Here is a 23,135-nt window from a genome sequence, read left to right on the forward strand (position 1 = left end):
CATGAAGTCATGTTATCCATTGCCATTTATCTGATGTGGGACAACAAACTGATTCCACCCTCCTCCCAAAAAGAGAGCTGCTCTCTAACTGCTCTGGGTCTGGAACCAGAGTAAGACAATTCCCAGCACAATGGTTATTATGTATTTTCCTCAATATTTGCTGAGTTTGCCTAGAAAAAAATTGTAGACCATCTTTCATGTATTAGTAATGAATCTCCCTGTGATATTTAGGGGAAAACCTGGTCAGTGTTACGTACAAGGTGTTCATAATTAGCAGTTTGTTTATGGAAGATATTGCCACTCTGTGCTCCAAAGAGATTTTATATAAAGAAAATGAATCAGTGAAAATTTTAAAAAACAAAACAAACAACTACCTGCAAAACAAAATAAATATTAGTCAAGTAGAGAAAATTAAAAAAAAATGCTTTCCAACATTAAAATAAATGTAATTTTACTGCAGAATAGTATGAGAGTTGAGAAAGATTATTTTTCTTTTGGCTGCCACAATGCTAAAGCCAGGTTTCTATAGCAGGCTTTTGCACTTTTGGTCATCTCCTCTTCACTTTGTGTCCATTTTGTCTGAAGTTCAGTGGTTCTGTCTCTAATCTGAAGTCCCTGAGTCCAAGCCATAATTCATGCTTTAGGAAAGGCCACAGGAATTATCTCTGCAGGGCCTCCTGGCAGAATTCAGCCAATCTTACTGCTCCCCTCCCTCTGTTCCTGTACATTGTGGTTATTAATTTTTGTGGTGTTGTGAGGGTCCCCAGGACAAGGTGAGAGATGAGAATTGACTCCAAGTTCTCAGAAGGCTGATTTATTATATTATTATATATATTATATCAAAAGAAAATGATATACTAAAACTAAACTAAAGAAAAGAGAAAGGAGACATGAGAAGGCTAAACAAGAATAATAATAAAAAATCTGTGACTGACCAGAGTCCCGACACAGCTGGACTGGGATTGGCCCTTAATTAAAACAATTCACATGAAACCAATCCAAGATGCACCTGTAAGGAACCTCCAAACCACCTTCCAAGCAATCAGGTAATTATTGTTTACATTTCTTTTCTGAGGATATCACAGTGACAGTACGTGAGGACTGGGCTTGACTTCAGGATTACCTGGAGGATCAACACCAAGATTTGAGGGTGGGGGATTATGACTTGGCACTACAGATGTTGTTCTGCACTCCATCTAATGGGTTCATGTTTATGGGTTTGTGTTTTACATGCTAAACAGCATCCCCTGCAAACCATAAAAGAGGAAAATATAAACTGTATTAAAGAGGACAAAGTTTAAAAGGTCTGTGAAACAACCTCAACAACCATGCTCAACTTCAGCAGAATATTTTAAGTAGAAGAATCAATCATATTGCAGGTCAGCAGGAAAGCAATGACTCCCTTAGCAAGACAATGAAGCTTTCTCCCACAGCAACCCTATCTTCCTCTGTATAATGGTTATTTTTACCTTAATATCATCCTCAACTAGAAGATGGGAAATCATTGAGATCCTCAAGCTGCAGGATTTAGTAGGATGCATTAAAGATTATGCCAGGACAATTCAAATATTCTCCTCCATCACAATCATTTCATGCTGGGAAGCTAAATGGTCTTTGAGTACCCAACAAACCTTTATTTCTGGGGCTGAGGGTAGAGATATTCAAGAGTTCAAGTACCCATTTGTGGTGGGGAGTCTATGCAGCAATTCAGTCCTGTGTGACAAAATAATAATTGAATGTGTTTCCATAGAAACTAAAGACAGCCAGTGAAAACTGCTGTAGAGTTTTAAAGGAATTCAGTCAAGTTTTATTTGAGTAAATAAGGATCACTGGCAATATACTGCTGGTTACAAGGACAGGTGGTACTCTTAAAATTACTTTTAAAATTACATCACTGAGCAGGAGCTCCTGTGGTTTCTCACAGAGCTACAGGCTGGTGTTAAAAATATTAGGACTATGTAAGTGATTGATCAGGAATGCTCTCAAGTTAAAGGGGTCCTCTTTACTACTGCCATAATTTTTTTTATAGCAAGCCCATAGTGAGGTGAATTAGATAGATTAAGGGAGTAATAGGCATTCAGATAATAGAAATGCTTGACTAGTAATTGCTTTATTGCAATAAACAGCTCTGATTGTAAAACTCCTGCCAGATGTAAAGCCAATGTTCATTTGCTTTCCTTGTACCATGGACAGTTTGGGGTTTGGAGAAGGAGTGTTTGGCTCTTAAGATTAAACTTCGAAATCCAAGAAAGGATTTGAGCAGAGCCAATTTTTCTCTGACTTTCTGGGGATGTTGATGCTGGCTGTAAACAGCCTTGTGAGAAACACCAGGTTGTGTGTTGATTTGGGTTCCTCAGTCCTTTTACCCCTGGAGATGGATGGTGTGGCAGAGGCAGAGTAATTACTCACCAAGGTGAGGGTGGTTGTGCCGCAGCCCTGTTTACCTGCCTGTGACAAACCCTCTTACCTTTGCTGTCCATCAGGAGCACCACAGCTTGGGAAGAGGGAAAAGTCATCAATGATTGAAGAAAGTGAAAGAAATCCCACCAAAATCTGCAAACTCCCCACATAAATGCTTAACCGCCTTATCAACTAGAATCCATGTCAAAGATATTTCCAAACACCATGTGTGGGACGAACAGGAGAAACCATGACTGATATGTTTGTCTGAGGACATCAGTGCTATTTTTGTGGCTGTTCCTTGGTATTCAGCGGTACTCCCTGTGCACAGCAGGAAATCTTCTGCATGACAGACGGGCTGTTAAAGATCCAGACTTGGACTTCAGCTCATAGCTCTGCAGTTATCCCCCTCCAGTCCTCCCCATCCCTCACTGCAGCTCTAAAACCCCCGTGAGCACATCCTACATCCCATTTCTATTTATTTGGTCTGGTTTGCACTTAGATTGGGATCTCCTCAAGGCAAAGGCTCTTGAGGCAGGTTGTTTTTTCAATATGGATCATGGCTTCAGGCTTTTCTTTTCACTTTTACTATAAATACAATAGAAGGTGCAATATCATTTGCAATATCAAGAATTTATTGAATCTTTTTGGGGACAATTTGGAAGTGCTTTTACCCCAGTAATTAAGCATTAAAAGCTAACACTATGATATCCTTCATGCTTCATGACTTCATTCAAAAACTTGAAATTTAACCCACCTTCATTAGCTTAAAGTGCAAAGATACTGAACTACAGGTGGTGCAGAATTCTGTACAAGATGGTAAAGAAAATGAGCTCTTTGCCATTTCTCTGCCCTCAGTAAAAAATTCAGTTTTATATCTTCATCATTCATTTCCATTAATTAGTATCATCACCATTCCCCTCATGCTATCATGACCCTTGTTCCCTTGGTTCATTTAGAGCCCCTGAGTGTGTGTTTCAGAGGACTTTTTTTCCAGGGGATTTTTGTAGCTTTGTTATTTGATTTTCCCCTGATTTTCATCTGGTTTTCCTGGAAGAGACAGATAAACCTTTCTGAGAGTTCCTGGGGTATTAAGGAGGAAAGTTTTGTATATATATATATATGGTTATATAATGTGTATGTGTACATCTATATATATATATATATATATATATATATATATATGTATTTTTGTATATTACATATATATATATGTAATATATATTACATTTATATATAATATAATATCATATAATATGATATGATATAATATAATATAATATATTCAGATCTATAATATATTCATATCTATATAATATATAATATATATATATATATATTTCTATGAAGCACACTAGAGACCTTGTTAATGATAGAATTCCTCCAGAGCCTTTAGTGTCCCACTGTGATTACAATCCAAGATTCTTGGAATGACTGTTAAGAATGCTAAATATCCCTTAAAACCCATGCCTTTCGAGGCTCTGAAATGTTATACATCACATGTCAGAGAAACAGATTCTCTAACAGATCTTTTTTTCTCCTCCTGGAAGGAAATCTTGTCTGCTCCAATCCACTTTTGGTTATTGATGTGAACACTTAGGAATACTTTGTGAAAGACAAGGTCCTTAAATCAATTCCTTCTGTTGCAGCCTGTTAATTTTAAAAAGGAGGAATTTAAAGAGGACCAGAATGTTGGGTATTTTGCCAGCTTTTTCTTGTTATTTTGGATAGACTTGTGTGTGTGTTTTTAATTATATTCCCTCAAATAAAAATGTCAAAGTGCCAAGGAAGCTGTTCTGCATGAGGAGGTTTTCTTACCACCTTGAATATGATGGCATTTAAAGGCATACAATGCCAATAGGGGATGAACTCATCAGAAGATTACCTATGTAGAAAAATAGCATTTCAGGAGTAACATGATCTTTCTTTGCAATAAGAGTTGTCACTGCTTCAGGGTGTGATGCAGACTTCCTCTAATGGTGCACATCACAATTCCATATCTTCCAAGGTGGGGCTTTGGCCCCTCACTCTGTTATCTACACTAATTTTTCTATTAACATGTAGAAAATGACTCTTTTTTCACCCTTTCTATCACCTTCTATATTGCATTTCAGGCTGTAGGTTTGATTGCTTAAGGAAGGCAAAAATATTCTAGGAGATACAATCACTTGTTATGTGTCATAAGCATTATTGCAAGTCTGTCTCCTAATTGATATTGTAGACATGCAATGTTTGGCCATTTATTTTACTACTTTCTCTGTTTATGACTGTTACACAATTGACATATTATTACAAGTGTTATACAATTTAAAGTGAAGTGAAATACATGTTGTTTTTAAAACAGCAGGATACAACTTTTCTGGACAGCCTTTAATTTTCCTTCAGAAATTTAAGGGTTTCCTTGAAATTTATTCAAACATACCATGGCAGAAAACCAAACTCTCTTCTGCAATGTGTTTTGTGCCTATATTAAAATTTTAAGGGTTTGCTCAAAATTATCGTTATTTTCAGTTATTACAAAATTAGAGAAAAAAAGCTCAGTGATCTCACAATCTTATTTTGGTTTATTTTGTTTAATAACATGACAAGCGAGGTATGAACACAGAGCTGAGTTTTGTATTCTTTAATTAAGACCATTACTCTTGTCGGGGAGATTCTTGCTTTGCTGTAATCCTTCTGGTTCTGCACAATGGAAGAAAATGACAGATTGTTGCTGTTTATATTCCAGTAGCTTTTAGGGATAACTGCATTTATAATCCAAATAGGAAACAGCAGGGAAAAAATAAGGATCATTATAAAAGGAAGGAGCAAGTGACTGGTCCACAGCCACCATCACACAGAAATAAAAGCAGATTTTCCCCAGCTCCACATTTATAGCTGCCACAAAGTTTGCAGAAACAGATTTTCATTTATTTGTTTGCTTGCTTTATTTTGTTTCAGTTATTTGTATCTGGGAATAAGGATGCCTAAAACAGGACTAAAAGTCCTGTCTCAAAATCAATAGGAAAATGAGAAGATGGAATGGTCTTGTATCAGCTTCACAGATGTAATCATGGACTTGCCTCTCTGCTACTGACTGTTAATGAGGCTCTGCTTTTACCCAGAATAATTCCATAAAATCTGGAATTGATGGCTTCTTTTTCTGGTGCGAAATCTCTTTTCATATCCAGATTTTTAGTCTTTACCATGAGTAAAACTTTGGATGCTTTTGTCAGCAGTGGGGTTTTTGTGGGTCTGTTATGGTACAGTAACCCTATCAATTGCCCTTTTGCTTGATTTTTGATTATCCTACAATATATTGAAAGGCTTTAGCTCAGAATTTATCTTCAGTCTCTGAACTTTCTCTTTTACTCCTATTTTCAAGAAAATACTCCAAAAACATGGATGCTGCTTCCTCCTATCTGAAGTTAAAACACACAGCACTCTGTTCTCATCTTCACTAGATTTTTGTGATCTGCTGCATTGTATTCAAAGAGCTTTCAGTCAAAGCTACTTTTTTATTAATTCCAGAATTTCTACTGCCTAATAGAGCTGCTTGTACCTCTTGTTATAGTTTCCAGCACAGCTCACACAAACAGATTATTATTGTGCTTTTGGCCTCAAGATCTTGACGAGGGAATCCAGTTGGTCTTGGTAGCTGCTACTGGCTCCCTTTAGCCTAGAGATTAAATACTGAAATTAGGTTTATTCATACATATTAAAAATCAAAGAAACCCCTGAATTAGCTGAATTTACACTTCCATCCTAAATTATTCAGTGAAAGGATTTTTCATTTCAAAATCCTATTTAATTTTTCTCCTTTTTCCAAGTCGGGCTGTCCCTTCATTACTTTCTTTTTTACCTCTACCTTATGGTCTGCTGAAAACAGAGCAAAGAACTGCCCTTGCTCTACATTAACATGAGCATCATTTGGGGCTAAATAATCCAGCTGAGAGGGAAAGTTTGGCAGAAAAGCAGGGAAAATACACTGGGCAACATTAATACAGAGTGAGATTTATATTGAGTGAGATTTTATGGATTTACATGAAATATGCAGAGACGCTTTCAAAGACGGGCTATAGTGAGGGGATAAAGGACAATGGTTCTTAAATAAAAGAAGGTAGATTTAGGCTGGGAATAAAGAAAAAATTCCTTTTAGGATGAGGGTGGGGAGGCCCTGGCACAGGGCACTCGGAGAAGCTGTGGCTGCCCCTGGATCCCTGGAAGTGTCCAAGGCCAGCCTGGATAGGGCTTGGAGCAATCTGAGCTGGTGGAAGGTGTCCCTGCCCATGAGGGAGGATTGGATTGGATTATCTGAAAGGTCCCTTCCAACGAAAACTGTTCCAGGATTGTGTACAGAAATGCACACAGCATTATCACACCCTCATCTCACTTCTCCATCTGAAAGTAAAGGCATTTCAGTGTTCGCTTTCAGTTTGTTCAATATTGTGATGTTTCCCCAGTTTTCCTTCACACACACAAAAATATGATTACATTGCAGTAAATTTGGCTGTTACTTTTCTAGTGCCCTAAAGGGGTTTATTAACCTGAGTGTCACAGAGATATCCAGTTAAATCTTATAATAACTCCATAATTCTTTTTTACATTAATACTTTAAGACACATCTGGAAAATTCCACCTAAAATTCCACAAAATGAGTGGTTAATCTGTGAGCCAATGTCAGTTTTTCACAGATCTAGCGCTACAAACACAAGCACACACTCACCCAACAGGTGAGTGGCTCCAAGAAGCACACAATCGTTGGAGTATTTTGGTGGGGTTTTGTGCATGTGTGTGGCATGTTTCCTTCTCCTTTACATGGAAACTCTTAATTTTCCTAGCACTTCTGATTCTTTTTGTTCTGTAATTGACTCCATTAAATAATTTTCTGTGTATTTCCTTTGTCCCTGCTGCACTTTGGATCATTATTTAGTAAAAGCTTTCAAAGCTTGTCTCTGATTTGTGTCCCTTTACATAAATATTTGGTGCTACAAAGCAGTTTGATTCCCAATTAAAAATACCACAATGGTCATTATGATTAGGGCTATGTCAAAATAATTGTGGATATACTATCTTAATTTTTTTCTTCTTAATAATTATTCTTTGGGGGTGTGTGTGGCAGAAATGTTTCATATTAGAAAAAATTTACTATGAGAATTATAAGAGTGTAACATAAATGTAGTTAAAACTGCAAAGCTTTGTAAATCAATTCATAACAGATGAAATAGAAACATCCTCTGAAATATGACATGCTTTAGTGCCAAAATATTGTTTAGCTTGAAATATTGTTAAACCCATGGCAGTTTTCTCTGTGAGATGCAAAAGGTTTCAACCACTTAATGTAGGGATTTAATTCCTCTACTTCTCATGATATAAAGACTATGTGGAATTTAAAAGGAAGAACATTTATTATTGATTTTGTACCAGCCCTGAGGGGCCCAGGCAACAGCTGCAGAATGGTGGCACGAGGGCTAGGGGATCTGGAAAGACTCTCCTTAAATGAGATTAACAGGGAAAACAAGGTATTTTGGCTCCATAATTCAAAGTAGATTCAGTTTAGATTGTGTAGAGCCCCAGCAACATAATCCAGCAGCATGCTCCAGGTTCATCTAGTCACCCCAGAGCATCCTCACACTGAGACAGAATTCTTTAGTTACTGCATCTACTTCAATACTGGAAGCAATTTCAGCACATGGAGACATTTCCATTAAAATTCCATAGCTAATTTTAATATCCTTTCTGTATATGTTAGCAGGCATCTCTTAAGAAGAGGTTTCTCTTTCCTTTACATACATTTAGAAAAGCATCATAGTCCTTCCCTGCTTTACACCACTCTTTGTGTTCATCATGGCCCACACAACCCAGACTTTTGAGTCAGCCTGAAAGTTCCTGGCTAAGGTAGAGAGAGCAGCAGTGAAATTGTGAGATGTGAATTCAGAGCAGCTGCACTGTTCCTCTTTGCCATCCTTGGCAGTGAGATTTGCAGTGTCACCAAGAGTCTTACTGCCACACCTGTAACATGAGGAAAATTATTTCACGCACATTTATTTCAGTGGTGGGTAATTTTGTGAGGCTGAATAAACTAAAAACATTCAATCTTCTAATGCCAGAGGGATCAAGGCCACCCTCAGCAGGTTTGCAAGCAGAGGGTGCAGTGACAGTCCTGAAGGACAGGGTGACATCCAGAGTGTGACGGTGTTCACAGGGGTCCAAGGATGAGGGAAGAGATGAGGATCTGACTCCATGTTTCAGAAGGTTTGATTTATTATTTTATGATATATATTATATTAAAACTTTACTAAAAGAATAGAAGAAAGGATTTCATCAGAAAACTAGCTAAGAATAGAAAAAGAAAGAATGATAACAAAAGCTTGTGTCTCAGACACAGAGTCTGAGCTAACTGACTGTGATTGGCCATTAATTAGAAACAACCAACATGAGCTAATCAAAGATCTACTTGTTGCATTCCACAGCAGCAGATAAGCATTGTTTACATTTTGTTCCTGAGGCCTCTCAGCTTCTAGGAGGAAAAATCCTAAGAAAAAGATTTTTCATAAAATGTTTCTGTGACACCAGAGGGCCCTGGACAAGCTCCAGGAGCGGCCCATGGGAACCCCGGGAGGTTCAACCAGGGCTGCTCAGGGCAACCCCTGGGGTCAGTCCAGGCTGGGAGGAGCAGCTGGAGCAGCCCTGGGAGAAGAGTTTGGGGGTGGTGGGGGTGAGAGCTGGAGCTGCCCCAGCCCTGAACCCCTGCCCTGGGCTGAGCCCCAGCCTGAGCAGCAGGGGAGGGATTGGGATCGTGCCCCTGTGCCCCTGAGCATGGTGAGACCCCACCTGCAGAGCTGCCCCAGCACAGGGAGGAGCTGGAGCTGCTGCAGAGAGCCCAGGGCAGGCACCAGCGTGGGCAGAGGGATGGAGCAGCTCGGCTGGCAGGGAAGGCTGGGAGAGCTGGAATTGTGCAGCCTGGAGAAGAGAAGCTTTAGGGTTACCGTACTGTGCCTGAAGGGAGCCCACAGGAAAGAAAGAGGGAGACTTACAAGGGATGGAGTGACAGGAAAAAGGAGAATGGCTCCCCACTGCCAGATGAGAGGCTTGATTAAATGTTAGAAAGGAATTCTCTGTAAGGTTGGTGAGGCCCTGGTACAGGGTGCCCAGAGAAGCTGTGGCTGCCCCTGGATCCTGGAAGTGCCCAAGGCCAGGTTGGATGGGGCTTGGAGCAGCCTGGGACAGTGGAAGTTGTCCCTGCCCATGGGGGAGGATTGGCTTTAAGGTCCCTCCCAACCCAAACCATTCTGTGGTTCTGTGATTCTGCAATCACTCACTGCTCTCCTGGCTTCTGTGCAGTTGGCAATTTTATCCTGATTCCTAGAAGGAAAACAACACTCGCATCAAGACCATTATCAAATTAAGCAGCCATTACTGTTGTTGTTTTGAATCACAGCACAGAACCAAAGCACTTGGAGTCTGCTTTGTCCTTCCCAAGATGTAAATCCACCTGATCCAGAGCAGGATGTTGTAGAGATGGCTGTAAGTGCACTTGGTGCTGATGTTGCTGTCTCACAGATTTATACTGGACTTGGCCTCCAAAGAAGGGGAAAGTAGGTAATGGGTATTTTACTGCCTCTCCTCTTCTTGTTAAATTGTCTTCATTTTTTTACTTAGCATCTGCCTCACTGAGTACTCATCATCTGCTACTGAGCCATCTGATGTACAACAGATGTTAAGCACTTAGTGAGGCAGAGAAGGAGGTAAAAGTGTCATATCATGATTAAAGACTTGCTCCAGCTATTCTATAGGGTGACCATAGTGCTTTGTTCTCACATTTAATGTTACAGTGTGCTGAACAGGAGTAGACATGTGGTTTGGATTAAGCTTGCAACTGCTCTAGTAAAAATAATCCTGTTTTTAAGTAAAGTTTTTTTTTTCATAGTAAGAAAAAGAATTGCAAAATATTTTAAATGCACTTCAGAATTATGATTTATGTTTGCCATTAAGATTCTCATCAGAAGCTTGGCTGGTGTTAATTGCTGCATTAACTTCCCTAGGATTATCATAATTTTTACCATGCTTGTGTAAAAGTGAGATTATCTGGCAGGCTTTCTTTCTCCTGCAAGCATTCCAGCTGAAAGCTGGTGCAGTTTATGGGGCAGCAGATTTAACCACAGGAGTCTTTTCATCCTGCAGCAGTAGCCTGAGCTTGCAGCAGAGTAGGAAATGAGTAGAAGTTGGAGCTGAAGTTGTCATTGAAGCAGAATTAGTTAACAATCTGCTTCCAAGTAAATTTTAAGAACTGAGAAAATTTGTGGAATATTGTTGTGCACCTCCAGGTATTTTCACATTGACATATTTGATCAGACAAGGAGGAATAAGGAGGGAGGAATTCTTCTTATTATTATTATTAATAAGGAGGAGGAATTGTTGTTCCCTGAGAGGTGTGATTTGTGTGAGCAGGAGTTCTTTGCAGTCAGTGGTGAGATTCAAACCCCAGAATAATGGAGACCTAGTTTTGGGGTCTTAACTAAAAGGCAGGAATTTGGGATTTGGAAGGGTTGCTTGTCTCCATGTTCATAAGTCGGAGCAGTGATTCTCTTCTTTTAGAGATAACAGGTTTTCTACTAACAGGACGATCAATATTCATGTTCTCACAGAAATTCTGCCCAGATTTAGCACTTATTTTATACTTTTGTGCTGGTTTTAAAATGTTGATTTCAATTATTTGCTATTAATAAACAAAAGAAGTTAAAAAATTCCAAACAATTTCCAGGAAGGTGTAATTCATTACATAATTTGACAAGTATCCTGTACTCACAAAGTATCATATTTAATTCAACTAAAAATGTACTTCTACAGTAAAGTTGTGATTTCAAGTGTGTGAATAACCAGAAATAGCTTTTGATTATAAATTATCACAGAACTTTGCAGGATGAGGATGACACAGGCATTTCAAGTATTCAACTGAGTTGAAGCTCAGTGGAGTGACCAGGATTATTCTTGCTGGTTTCACTAGCTTTAGAAGCTGGTTCTGCACCCCAGTGTTTGGAAAACTAACTCATCAGGCCAGCATGTGTGATTTTCCAAATCAAATAATAATTTTTGTTTTGTTAAAAGAATAATTGAAGAGCTCTTTCAAGTCTTGCTCAGGGCACCTTTGGTCATGTTGCTTTCTCTGGTTCTGAGTGATAAAGTACTGGAATGAACCTGCCTGAGGAAATGGTGGAGTCACCATCCTTGGATGTGTTTAAGAAAAGCCTGGATGTGGCACGTGGTGCCAGGGTTTAGTTGAGGTGTTCGGGCTGGGATGGACTCAATGATCTTGAAGGTCTCTTCCAGCCTGGTCATTCTGTGAATTATGTGAATTCAGGGAGGCTTCATCTATTTAATTTTGTCTTATGGTGTGTAAATGTTCTGACAGTGCCCCTCTCAGTGTCCTCTGCTCTCACCCCTGCCCTGGAGATCCCAACCAGTCCATTGCTTGTTCAATACTGAACATTTTGTTCTGTAGTCTTCTTTTTTTGGGGAGTGCAATTGTTCCTCTTCTACCTGATTTCTTGATTTCTCCAAGGAGTCTCTGTCCATCCACCACACCTCTGTGATGTTGGGGAAGTCACAGTACTGGAAGTGTGTCCAAATCTGCCTGTTCCCCACACACATCCATGTCCAGGCACAGAGAAGATCCCCTAGGTGCACACTTTCTGCACAGAATGAATCACACAATCACAGAATGTTTTTGGTTGGAAAGGACTTTGAAGATCATCCAGTTCCAGCTGGATGATGCGGTTCCAAACCACACTGGAAAGCCTCTCTCCCTGGATGCTTAATTTTCCAGCCCCAAGCTAACAATGCTTGAAGCCCTTGTCACAGGGTTAGCAGGTCTGGCACCTGAGCTGTCGCCTCTCACCTTCTCTGAAACCCCTCTGTCCCCAGATGCCATCATCCCCAGAGCGGCTGTGGCAGCCTCAGCTGCACCAGCTGTTGAGCCAGATGTGACCTGCAGGACACATCTGCTTCCAATCAAACCTGTCCCTTGGCTGCAGGCTACAGAATTTATCTAATCTTGAATTTCTAGGAGAAAAAGAAGGATTTTGTAATGATGTGCCAGTGTGAGTTTACCTAGTTAAGGATGAGTGGCTTAAATAAAGTAGGTATCATCCACATTTTATGTACTTTTGCATAATTTACTTAATTTGCTCCACTGAAAGCAATAAATTTACAAAGAGAAACAGTATTCCTTAATGGCTAATTTTAAAACAAGCAGTTAAGTAAGGAAGTAGATTTTATTTTTTAAAATAGACTATATTTTTTAAATAATCAAAGACAGGTATAAGCAGATTCTTCTTGAAATCTCTCTGTTTAAAATCAGGTAAAGAGAAATCAAAGGAAGGCAATAATATTAGAATGTTATTGTTTTGAACTTCATTGGAATAAGGAGATAACCTCCTTCCCTCTAAAGTTGTTGACCTCCCTGCAACTGCTAATCATCAAAGACATAGCAGTTTAAATAAGCTACATAATACTAAATTACAAACAACATTACTAAGTTATAGAAAGAAACTTACTTTATTTTGCAGCTTGTAATTTCATGCAGATTTTTAAACTGCTGCTTGTATTCACTAACAAAATAGAAGGAGAAAGGTAAGCTCATTAAAAATAAAGAGAACAGAAAAAAAGTGACTTTATAAAAATTTTGCTTCTCATAATCATTGAAATAGTAGATTGCATCATTAATAAAGAAAAAAACCCAATGTTTTATACACCATGTGGTTGGAATACCCAGAATGTGGTTGGCTCACCCAGAATATTTTTGCTTAATGCTGACTTTCAAATACGAACCAAAAAGAATAATGATAAGGTATGTTCAAGTTGTGCATATTATAATATTTACTTATGCTTCTAGAAAATACCTAGATCAGTAGGCATATAAGCCCCCACCCTTGAACAGCCAAGATTCCTGCCCTAAAAACAGGAAAAATTATAAAGATTTAAAAAGTCACCATATTACTGGTGACTTAGATCATGAGAATATTTTTTTACTGAACTTGATTTTCATGTTTCCTAAATACCATAATTTGAGATGCCATGGATTTCTCCTTGAGGCAAATTCAGATGACTTAAAAGTCAGTAAGGAACAAATGAGGGTCTTGTATTTTATCTCCAAAACAATGTAATGAAAGGGGAAGAAACTGCACAGCCATCATCATTCATGTGGCAACAACAGATCTGATTGCAGCAGACAAAACAAGTTATTTAAACTGTGCATTGCTGGGAATAATAGGACTTGAAAAATGCAAAGAAAATAATTTTTCTGACTATTTCCATGTGGCTCTGCTCTTCCCATTGTCATTCTTCTAGTGGCTGTGCCTCATCAGCCTAAACTGTTGCTTTCAGAATGTTTTCCCAGTGTGATGTAGGACATTAACTGTTCCTCCTAGTGAAACCAAAATGAGATGACAAGAAGAACATTAAAGTGATCTTTTAATTTTGTCCCCAAAGATGAAAAGTAAACACAACATTCTCATGCTTGGCTTCCTGTAGAGATTCTGTAGTGCTGGAAGTGTTCTAAAGAATCTCTTTAGGTGGGGAGTGGGGATCTGTGCTATTCTAGGAAAGAATTTTGGCTTGCTGTCCGTTAATCAAAGCAGCTCTAGCTAGTAAAAAAAATAAAATCTTCATAATAGAATAGAGGGACAGTAGAGTTGTAGACACTTAGATATACACTAAACTCTTCCTTGGTCAAATAGAACACACAAAAATAATCTGAACTGTGTAGGATTTCAAGATGTTAATCTGAAGACAGTTACAGAAAATGGCTCTTTGTCAGGCTGCCTTGACAGAGCCACAGAGAAAGCAAATACCTGAAATGAATGTTCCTGTCATGCCTGTGATTTATAAGGAAACTTTTCTTTTGTGATTCTGCATTGTTAAAAGACAATTTATACCTGTATCTATCTGACAGCAGATGCTATCGTGCCTTAACCTGACACTAAAACCAGCTTTATTTTCCTCTTTCTATAAATTGATAAACTAGAAATAATTAAAATATATTTTTAGATTATATTATTTATATGTGTATTATATATGATATTATCTACTATATAATATATATATTATATATAAAATTCATAAAATATAGCAAAGTCTATAAAAAGTCTATAAAATAAAACAAAGTTTCTATTATATTATTTATATATATGTTGCGGTGTGATTTCAAGGTTTACCTCAGAAACCCAGGTCCCTCCCCGTATTGTATTATATAATATATGTAATATAATATAATATAATATAATATAATATAATATAATATAATATAATATAATATAATATTATATTATATTATATTATATTATATTATATTATATTATATTATATTATATTATATTATATTATATTATATTATATTATATTATATATTTTATTATGTATGAAATTAAAAAATATAACAAAGCCTATAAAAAGTCTATAAAACATAACAACATTTATGTAATATATGTATATATATTACATTTTATATGCATTATATATTATATTATATACATTATATTATATATAAAAAGTTTATAAAAAGTCTTTAAAATATATCAAATTCTATAAAAGTCTATAAAATATAGCAAAGTTTATATAATACATATATATTATATATATAACATAATATATATATTATATATTAATATATAATATATTAAAAATCTACAAAAGTCTATAAAGTATAACAAAGTTTATATTATATTTACATATATTTTATTATATTACATTATATATATATATATATCTTATAAATATACTATATTTAAAATTGATAAAATATAACAAAGTCATATTGGCTAAAACACATATTTGCTAAAACACATATTTCCTCAAATCCTCACTAAAAACCACTTTTTTTCCACACTTCAGGTCTTCCAACTACTGGCTGACCCGCATCCAGTCGCTACTGTACTGCAACGAGAACGGGCTGCTGGGCAGCTTCTCGGAGGAGACACACACGTGCGCGTGCCCCAATGACCAGGTGGCGTGCCAGGCGCCGCTGCCCTGCACGCTGGGCGAGGGCCCCGCCTGCCTCAGTTGCGCGCCCGACAACCGCACGCGCTGCGGCGCCTGCAACGCCGGCTACATGCTCAGCCAGGGCCTCTGCAAGCCCGAGGTGGCCGACTCCACCGAGCACTACATCGGCTTCGAGACAGACCTGCAGGACCTGGAGATGAGGTACTTGCTGCAGAAGACGGACAGGAGGATCGAGGTGCACGCCATCTTCATCAGCAACGACATGCGCCTCAACAGCTGGTTCGACCCCTCCTGGAGGAAGCGCATGCTCCTCACCCTCAAGAGCAACAAGTACAAGTCCAGCCTGGTGCATATGATACTGGGCCTGTCTCTGCAGATTTGCCTGACTAAGAACAGCACCTTGGAGCCCGTCCTTGCTGTTTATATCAACCCTTTTGGGGGCAGCCACTCTGAGAGCTGGTTTATGCCTGTGAATGAAAATAATTTCCCAGACTGGGAGCGGACTAAGCTGGACTTACCCCTTCAGTGCTATAACTGGACGCTGACTCTGGGCAACAAGTGGAAGACATTTTTTGAAACTGTGCACATCTATTTGAGGAGTCGAATAAAGTCGAACGGCCCAAACGGCAATGAGAGCATCTACTACGAACCCCTGGAATTTATCGATCCCTCCAGAAATCTGGGCTACATGAAAATCAACAACATCCAAGTGTTTGGCTACAGCATGCACTTCGACCCAGAAGCAATTCGAGACTTGATTTTGCAGCTGGACTACCCCTACACTCAGGGCTCACAGGACTCAGCACTTTTGCAGCTGTTGGAGATTCGGGATCGTGTAAATAAACTATCTCCACCCGGCCAACGTCGCCTGGACCTCTTCTCTTGCTTGCTCCGTCATAGACTCAAACTGTCTACCAGTGAAGTGGTGAGGATCCAATCTGCTTTGCAGGCCTTTAATGCCAAATTGCCAAACACAGTGGATTATGACACAACCAAATTATGTAGTTAACCATAAATGTGAAGCACAACACAAAACTTTGAAGGAGTTTTTACAGTGCTTTTGTGGAACAGTTTATGTTTGGAAGAGTAAATTTAAATTGTCTTTTCAATATCTGTCTTATATCAGTCAATACTGTTGGATGGCAATTTACACACATGAACTTGCTGACAATGAATATATTATACCTGCAGTTTTGGTTTATGAATGAAATAAATACTGACACCAGTCTAGAAGACATTCTACTTTTTACAATAAATTTCATTTGTAATTTTATATGTTCCGTGGCAATGCTTTTGTGCATTACATCCTCTAGAGGGAACATAGAAGGAGACCAATAAAATTTTGTAGCTGAACAGTTATTACAAAGAAATGCTGTGGGATTCTTTTTTCTTACACAAAAGTAGTAACTTTGATACACTTTTGTGTGTGTTGAACTCAGGAGGGGTAGGCAGAAAGAAGAGATTGACTCCAGATTTTAAGAGAAACTGTCAGAAAGTCACAGCCATAGGATATTTTAATTTTAGGATGTGGATCTAGGAGTTCATGCCAGTGTAGTGATGCTCCACTTGAGGCTGGTCCTTTCCAAGGTGCTCAATGTGACACCAGGGTGATCCCAGGGAGTATTTTAGGATGGGCAGGATGTTGGAGGTGTGGGATGCACAGCAGTGCAAGGCTGCATTTTCTCTAGAGGAGACAGGGGAGAGGCTGTCTGCAAATGACCAAAATGCTTTTCAATGCCCCTGATCCTTTGCTTTGCATATTTACCAAAAGAATCAAGCATAGGTACACATTGCCTCCTCCCAAATGCACACACTATAACATTCAGAATTCTCTGTTTTGGACTGCTTACCCAAATACAGCCATGTTGCTTAGATTCGAGTTAATTAAAAAATTAATTCAAGTTAAAATTTGTTATTAGTTAAAATTAGTTAAAGCTAAAAAATTAATTAAAGTTAAAAAATTCCCTGCCAATGCAACTGTTTAGTAGATGGGTATTTTTTCCATTCTATTCACTGAAAGAATTTTCAGTTTTTTAAAACATATCCCCTTTTACAGATACAAGAAATCCAGTCTATAAAGCTGTGTGCAAGTCATTAATTAAACATTGTCAATTACTGAAATTAATTAAATGTGAATGTCTGTGGATCAGAATTAGGTTTTTTGTTTGACATATCTCAGCAGAAAAAAAGCACATCTGAGACAGCAGAACCTGGGACTGAAGCTTTTGCTGCCTCTTGCAAGAGAACAGAACAAATGGCTGGATTGTCAGAAGTGCCCATTAGCAGATGCAGGGTAAAATGAAGGAAATTGATACAAAATGGTTTAGTAGTACCTCCTTGCATTCATTCTGAATCTGTGTCACAGATTTAAAAGTCAATTTGTATTTTTTAAATGGAAAATAATTACATAAAGAACAGGCAAGCACAGAAAGCAAAATCCCCCATTTCATTCATACACAATTTTAATTCAGCTGGACTCCAACAAAATTCACTTTATTCCTTTCAATTTGTTGTATTACAGTGTCATTTGAATTTAGCTTAATCTAAGACACATTCCTCACTTCCAGCAAGACCCCAGCAGCACAGGGGAGAAAAGACCTTGTAAATGAATGTAGACAAGCCAAAATACAAGGGCAGAAACTCTTCAGAAAGCCCACAGCCAAGAGAAATCTTTTCCTTAGTGATTCCTGTCTCTCCTGACTTTCATAAAGATTTATCTGCTTTAATGTTTCACTGCCACACATTTGGATGATTCCTCAGACCTTCTGTGCTAAGAAGTCACTTAGAACTAAAAATAGCAGCTATTTCCCCCCCTGTTTATTAATTTTGTGTGTGTGTGTTTTGTTTTATTTTGTTTTTTGTTGTTGCTGGAGGAATTAACCTCTGGATGAATTCCTGTTTGTCTTCAATTTACAGCTTTCTTTTGCTGATAAATAATGTATCTCAGCCCCTCTTCTACGTGTCCAGATTTTGGCTTGCTCTTGCATTAGTAAGATCTCCCCAGTTAAATTTCTCAGTATCCCTGTTTCCATCCTCAAGTCTTTCTTTTGCTCTTTTGTTATGTCTCTGGCAACTCTTATAACTTGCAAAATTAGATAGTTGGATTTTACTACTCAGTACCTTGCGTAGTCTTTTCAAACAAGTGAATCCTCCTTAAGATTTCCCCCATGACTATTTCTTCTTTCTTGGCTCAGTTGGGTTTTTTTGTTTTTACATATCTTTCTCTGCCAAGATTTAAAGTTCTTCACTGTGCAGAACATAAACATATCTGTAATAGAAGATGCAGATCAGAAGAGGCCCCAAAAATGGGACATAATTTAATTATTACACAGCACATTGATTATGTTGGACTGGAGAAGTGGAAAGCTCCTGTCACTACTCACCAGCTTTGTGCCAGATTTCCTAGCCCACGGTTCATGAGCTAGTTTTGGATTTTGGAAAGTGTAAGCTCATGGAATAGGGAAAGTTTTTATTTTACCAGAACTGGATTCTATAAAGATAAATATAATAGGGGGAAACCCCTGCAAATATGTAGCGAGAAAAAAATAGGCACAGTTTTATGTGGTTCTCAAACATGGGACAATAATATTTCCCTTTTGACATTTTTTCCAATTGGAAATTTTCTATATTTTCAAAAAAGAACATCAAGATGTTTTTTAGAAAAAGATGACTCTGGATGAGTCAAATCAGCAACTTGATCCATAAGAAAGTTTTGTAATAAGATATGAACCCAAGGTTGGAGAAGAAAGAGCTGTGGTTACATCCATGTGCACTCATTTCCATCTGCAGATATTTGGAGTGATCAGATCCTGGTGCTTTCTGCTGGCATTCACCAATGCTGTTATTTCCTGCCATCATAAAATGGGCAGAAAAAACCAAAAAACCCAAAACAACAAAGCAAGGAAAAGATTATAATAGAGAATAACAGAACCATTGAAACCCAGACTTGTTTGGGAATACAGAGGCTAAAGTCAATCGTATTCAAACATAGTGAACACGAATGAACTCTCATTTCTCTCATTGCTTGCTGAAAAAAAATTTAAGCAGGAAGAAAATGAGTTCATATTCTAGTGGCTGAAGGCAGAGAGAGGTGTAGTCACATTTCTTCCCAAAATGTGAGGGAGAGCCTTTGTTTCCAAAGGTATGCATATGCTGACTGCATTTCTTGTGAAAGTGCTTATTTGGCAGACACCTGAAGTCAGCAAAGAGACAAAAGCCAAAAAAAGTCAGTTTTCCCAGGCTGAGCAAGCAGTTTGTGCAGGAAGGAGGATGGAGAATGGAGGAGGGGGCTACAACTGCCTGAAGGTCTTTTCTCTGAAAATGCAGCACGTTATCCAGGGACAAAAAAATGTCACGAGGAATAAAAGTGATCCACATCTTCCTCTCTGCTGGAAAAGGAAAAGAAGATATGGGGAAGGATCAGTGTTTTACAATGCATCAGCCATGGTTTTTTTTTGGCAGGTAGGGGACAGAATCTGAGCTGCTGTTCCACCCTTGGTAATGGGATCATCCTCTGGAAGCTGCAGCCAGGGATCCTGCCAAGGTGGTTGGAGTGAAAGGAGGAATCCAGGGAAAAGTAGAGAGGAAAGGAACCAAGATCTCATTTGAGTAAGGTTTTAAACAAGCAAGAGAGCCTGTTTGCCTCATTGCAGCTAAAAGCAGAGGGCAAGATCTCCCTGGGTGTGGAAGATGTTTGGAAACAAGGAATGTTGTGGCTATTTTTTAATGAGAGTCACATTGGGAGATCTCAACACCAGAGCAAGGGCAGTGTTAATGCTGATGTGCAGGACTCATGGGGGCCCAGCAGGGCAGTTTGTGGGACTGCAGGGCTGACTTTGGGGTCTCTTCACTCAGCTTCATTCTCTAAGCACCCAATCTACTCCAGAAGCAGCACATACCCAACTATTTCTGCATACACAGATCACCAACGAAGCAACCCACAGTTTTTACAGGGAATAAAATGTCAGCTTACCCACAGGACAATGTATGGATTTCTGACATTAATTTTCACAAACTTGGCAGCGTGGTCCCACCAGAGGTACCATTGCTCTGGGAGTGAGTGCACGTGGGAGTGCAGGGCCATAAATTCCTTTTTTTCCCTGCCAAGCCAACAACAGTAAGGTGTGAATTATGACTAAAGAAACAGTTTTACCTCCCAGAAATAGTGAAATTTTCCTTCCCTGCAGATTTCTCCTTGGATGGTAATGTGCATCTAAAAATACCAGCATATCTTGTCAACATACTCACACATTCCCCTGGTTTAGGGAACATTCAGTGGCATGAGCAGGTATGAAAGGGAAACACAAGCAATGCCAATGTCAGCAGCAATAGGTGCTGCAGGATTGCCCAGCCTCTGGTCACACCTGCACCAGGCATTGTTTGCCTGCCTGTGATCTGCTCTCAGCACACAGCAGACAGAAAAGAGCTTAAAACCACCTGGGAGGCAGAGATAGCTTTGCTCTGAAAACAATGCTCCCCTAAGAGGGACTAATCCAGAGCGTGACCACCTTTCAACACATTCCAAGAGCTTTCTCTTTTCAGAAAAAAAAGGCTTTCTGCCAATTCTCAGCTGACAGGGAAGAGAGAAGAGGAGGAGTAAAACAAAGTGAGGTGTGTACATATCAAACTACAATTCTTCGGTGGGGAGAGAGGGGAGAACAAAGAGCCTTTGAAGAGCTTTGGGATCCCATCACAGCTGTGTAACGCACTCCAAAAACATTGAGGTACCACAGGGATAACAGAAAACCAAAAATGCAAGGACCATGTACAATCACTGAGCATGAGCCTGACAGAAGAAAATCAACCATCACTGGTTTTGAACACACACATTTTCATCTTACATCTTTCCCTCACTCTCAGAAGTGAGCTAGGGAAAGATGAAGAAGAAACTTTAAGCATTAAACAGGAATAGGGGAATGACAGAAGATAATTCATGGTATAAATGTGCAGAGCTTCTTTCATGTGCCCTTTTCATTGGGGCCTCTCATGTTCCCCTCAGTTACTCAGTTTACCAGGTGTGTATTAAGGTACAACTGCTTTGCCTATAAAATTAATACATCACAACATGAGAGAACTTTATGGTTGTCTAAGATGTCCAAATAATTTAAAATAACCCTATGTCTTACATGTCATTATAAATTTTCCAGCTAAGTCCTTCCTCAGCATCAAACAAACAAAACCAAACCCCACCTCCCCAAAATAATATAGACAATTTCTACAAGATTAGACAGTAATTCTACCATGAATCATGATTTTAATATATATATTTCTATAATTTTACTTTTTTTAAACTGGTTTTGTACCACTGTCTTTCTATGAATTTAATTCCTCTCTTGATGTCCAGTGCTTAAGATTTCCCTCCCAGAATATGAATTTCTGAAGACACTAGTTTGACAGCCTGAGATGTGAAAGTTCTTGTTTAACAGCAGGACATCAGAGAGCATCACAGCTGCCTTTTTAATATTTAGATGCATAAAGTTAAGATGAGGACTGTGCTGCTAAGCATTTTAAAAATGCTGACTTGTCATCACAAAATAGAAAATGGAAATTCTTAGCTATGAATTTTATCTGGACTCCAAACATTAAAGCCTCGAGTCAATCAGAATTTAGTCATGTAAAAGTACCAAGCATTTATTTTCATACATTATTTCCCAGCTTTAGCAGACTCAGAGAGCAAAATGAACACATGAAGTGACTGAGATTGAAAACATTGGTGCTATTTCTAATATGCCTTTGGTAGAATGGCATACATTGATGACAATTTTTTTCCCCCTTCATTGGAAAGGCAATATTCTGTCATATTCTCTTAAAATAAATTGGAGCGCCTATATTCCTCCACTTCAACCCAGACATATATGAATTTTTTGCTGTGAATATTTACTAAAGCAGCTGGATTCTGTGCACACACAGCCATTGAACTGCCTGGTTACTTTTTTCCTTAGGAGACAACTTTTAATGTCATTGCTAGAGCTGGGAAAAGCTATTCTCTAAAGAACTGGGACACTCTGGGCAGTAATCCCCCTGCAAGTGCAGATATTTGACCTTCAGGTTAATAGATGTCATTCCCACCTGAGCACTGGGGGGAGCAGGCAATTCTTGAGCAGGTGAAGTTGCTCTGTAAGCAAGGCCTTTGTCACACTTGCTGAAGGTGACAGACATTTCTGGTGGCTCAATCCATCCCTGCCCACGTGGAGGCATCCAGCTGGTCAAACTTGCAACATCTCTGATGAAGGCTTTCAGACAGGAGCCTCTTCTATTTGCAATAAAGCTCTGAAGGGCAATTTGGATATCTCATTAGTCCATTAGTTCCTCAGCAATCCAGAGGTCTGAGGTTCCTAGCCTAGATTAAATGTGTAATGATGGGCAATGTGGATAATCAGCCCAGAGCTACTAAGGCCTTTATGGAGAATTCTATTGAGCCTAGGCCCATTTTCTATAGAAGAAACTGCAATTTATGTAAGAGACAAAGAGCAAGAAAGAACAAAAAATGAAAAAATAAGAAAGAGAAATGCCACCAGTCATAGATATAAAAAAACAGTTATTAAAAAAATAATAATAAAAAAACTAAGAAGTGATTAAGGCCTACATTTAGCCACTGCATAGAATCATGGAATCCCAAAATGATTTGTAATCCCACAATGCTTTGAGTTGGAAGGACCTTCCAGATCATCCAGTGCCACCCCTGCCATGGGCAGGGACAGTTTCCACTATCCCAGGTTGCTCCAAGCCCCATCCAGCCTGGCCTTGGACACTGCCAG

General features: G+C 38.7%; 1 protein-coding gene across 2 annotated transcripts in view; it reads left to right on the forward strand.

Moving 5' to 3' along the window:
- BRINP3 (BMP/retinoic acid inducible neural specific 3) overlaps window positions 1–16,651 on the forward strand; it is a 198,107-nt gene extending 181,456 nt beyond the window's left edge. For both annotated transcript variants that reach the window (XM_058030608.1, XM_058030609.1), the window contains exon 8: window positions 15,271–16,651. In XM_058030608.1, the coding sequence (XP_057886591.1) occupies window positions 15,271–16,387 (1,117 nt within the window). In that variant the 3' untranslated portion in view covers window positions 16,388–16,651. The remainder of the gene's footprint in view (window positions 1–15,270) is intronic.
- Window positions 16,652–23,135: the final 6,484 nt, after the last annotated feature.

Source organism: Melospiza georgiana, chromosome 9, assembly GCF_028018845.1.
Source record: "Melospiza georgiana isolate bMelGeo1 chromosome 9, bMelGeo1.pri, whole genome shotgun sequence".
Classification (NCBI taxonomy): Eukaryota; Metazoa; Chordata; class Aves; order Passeriformes; family Passerellidae; genus Melospiza; species Melospiza georgiana.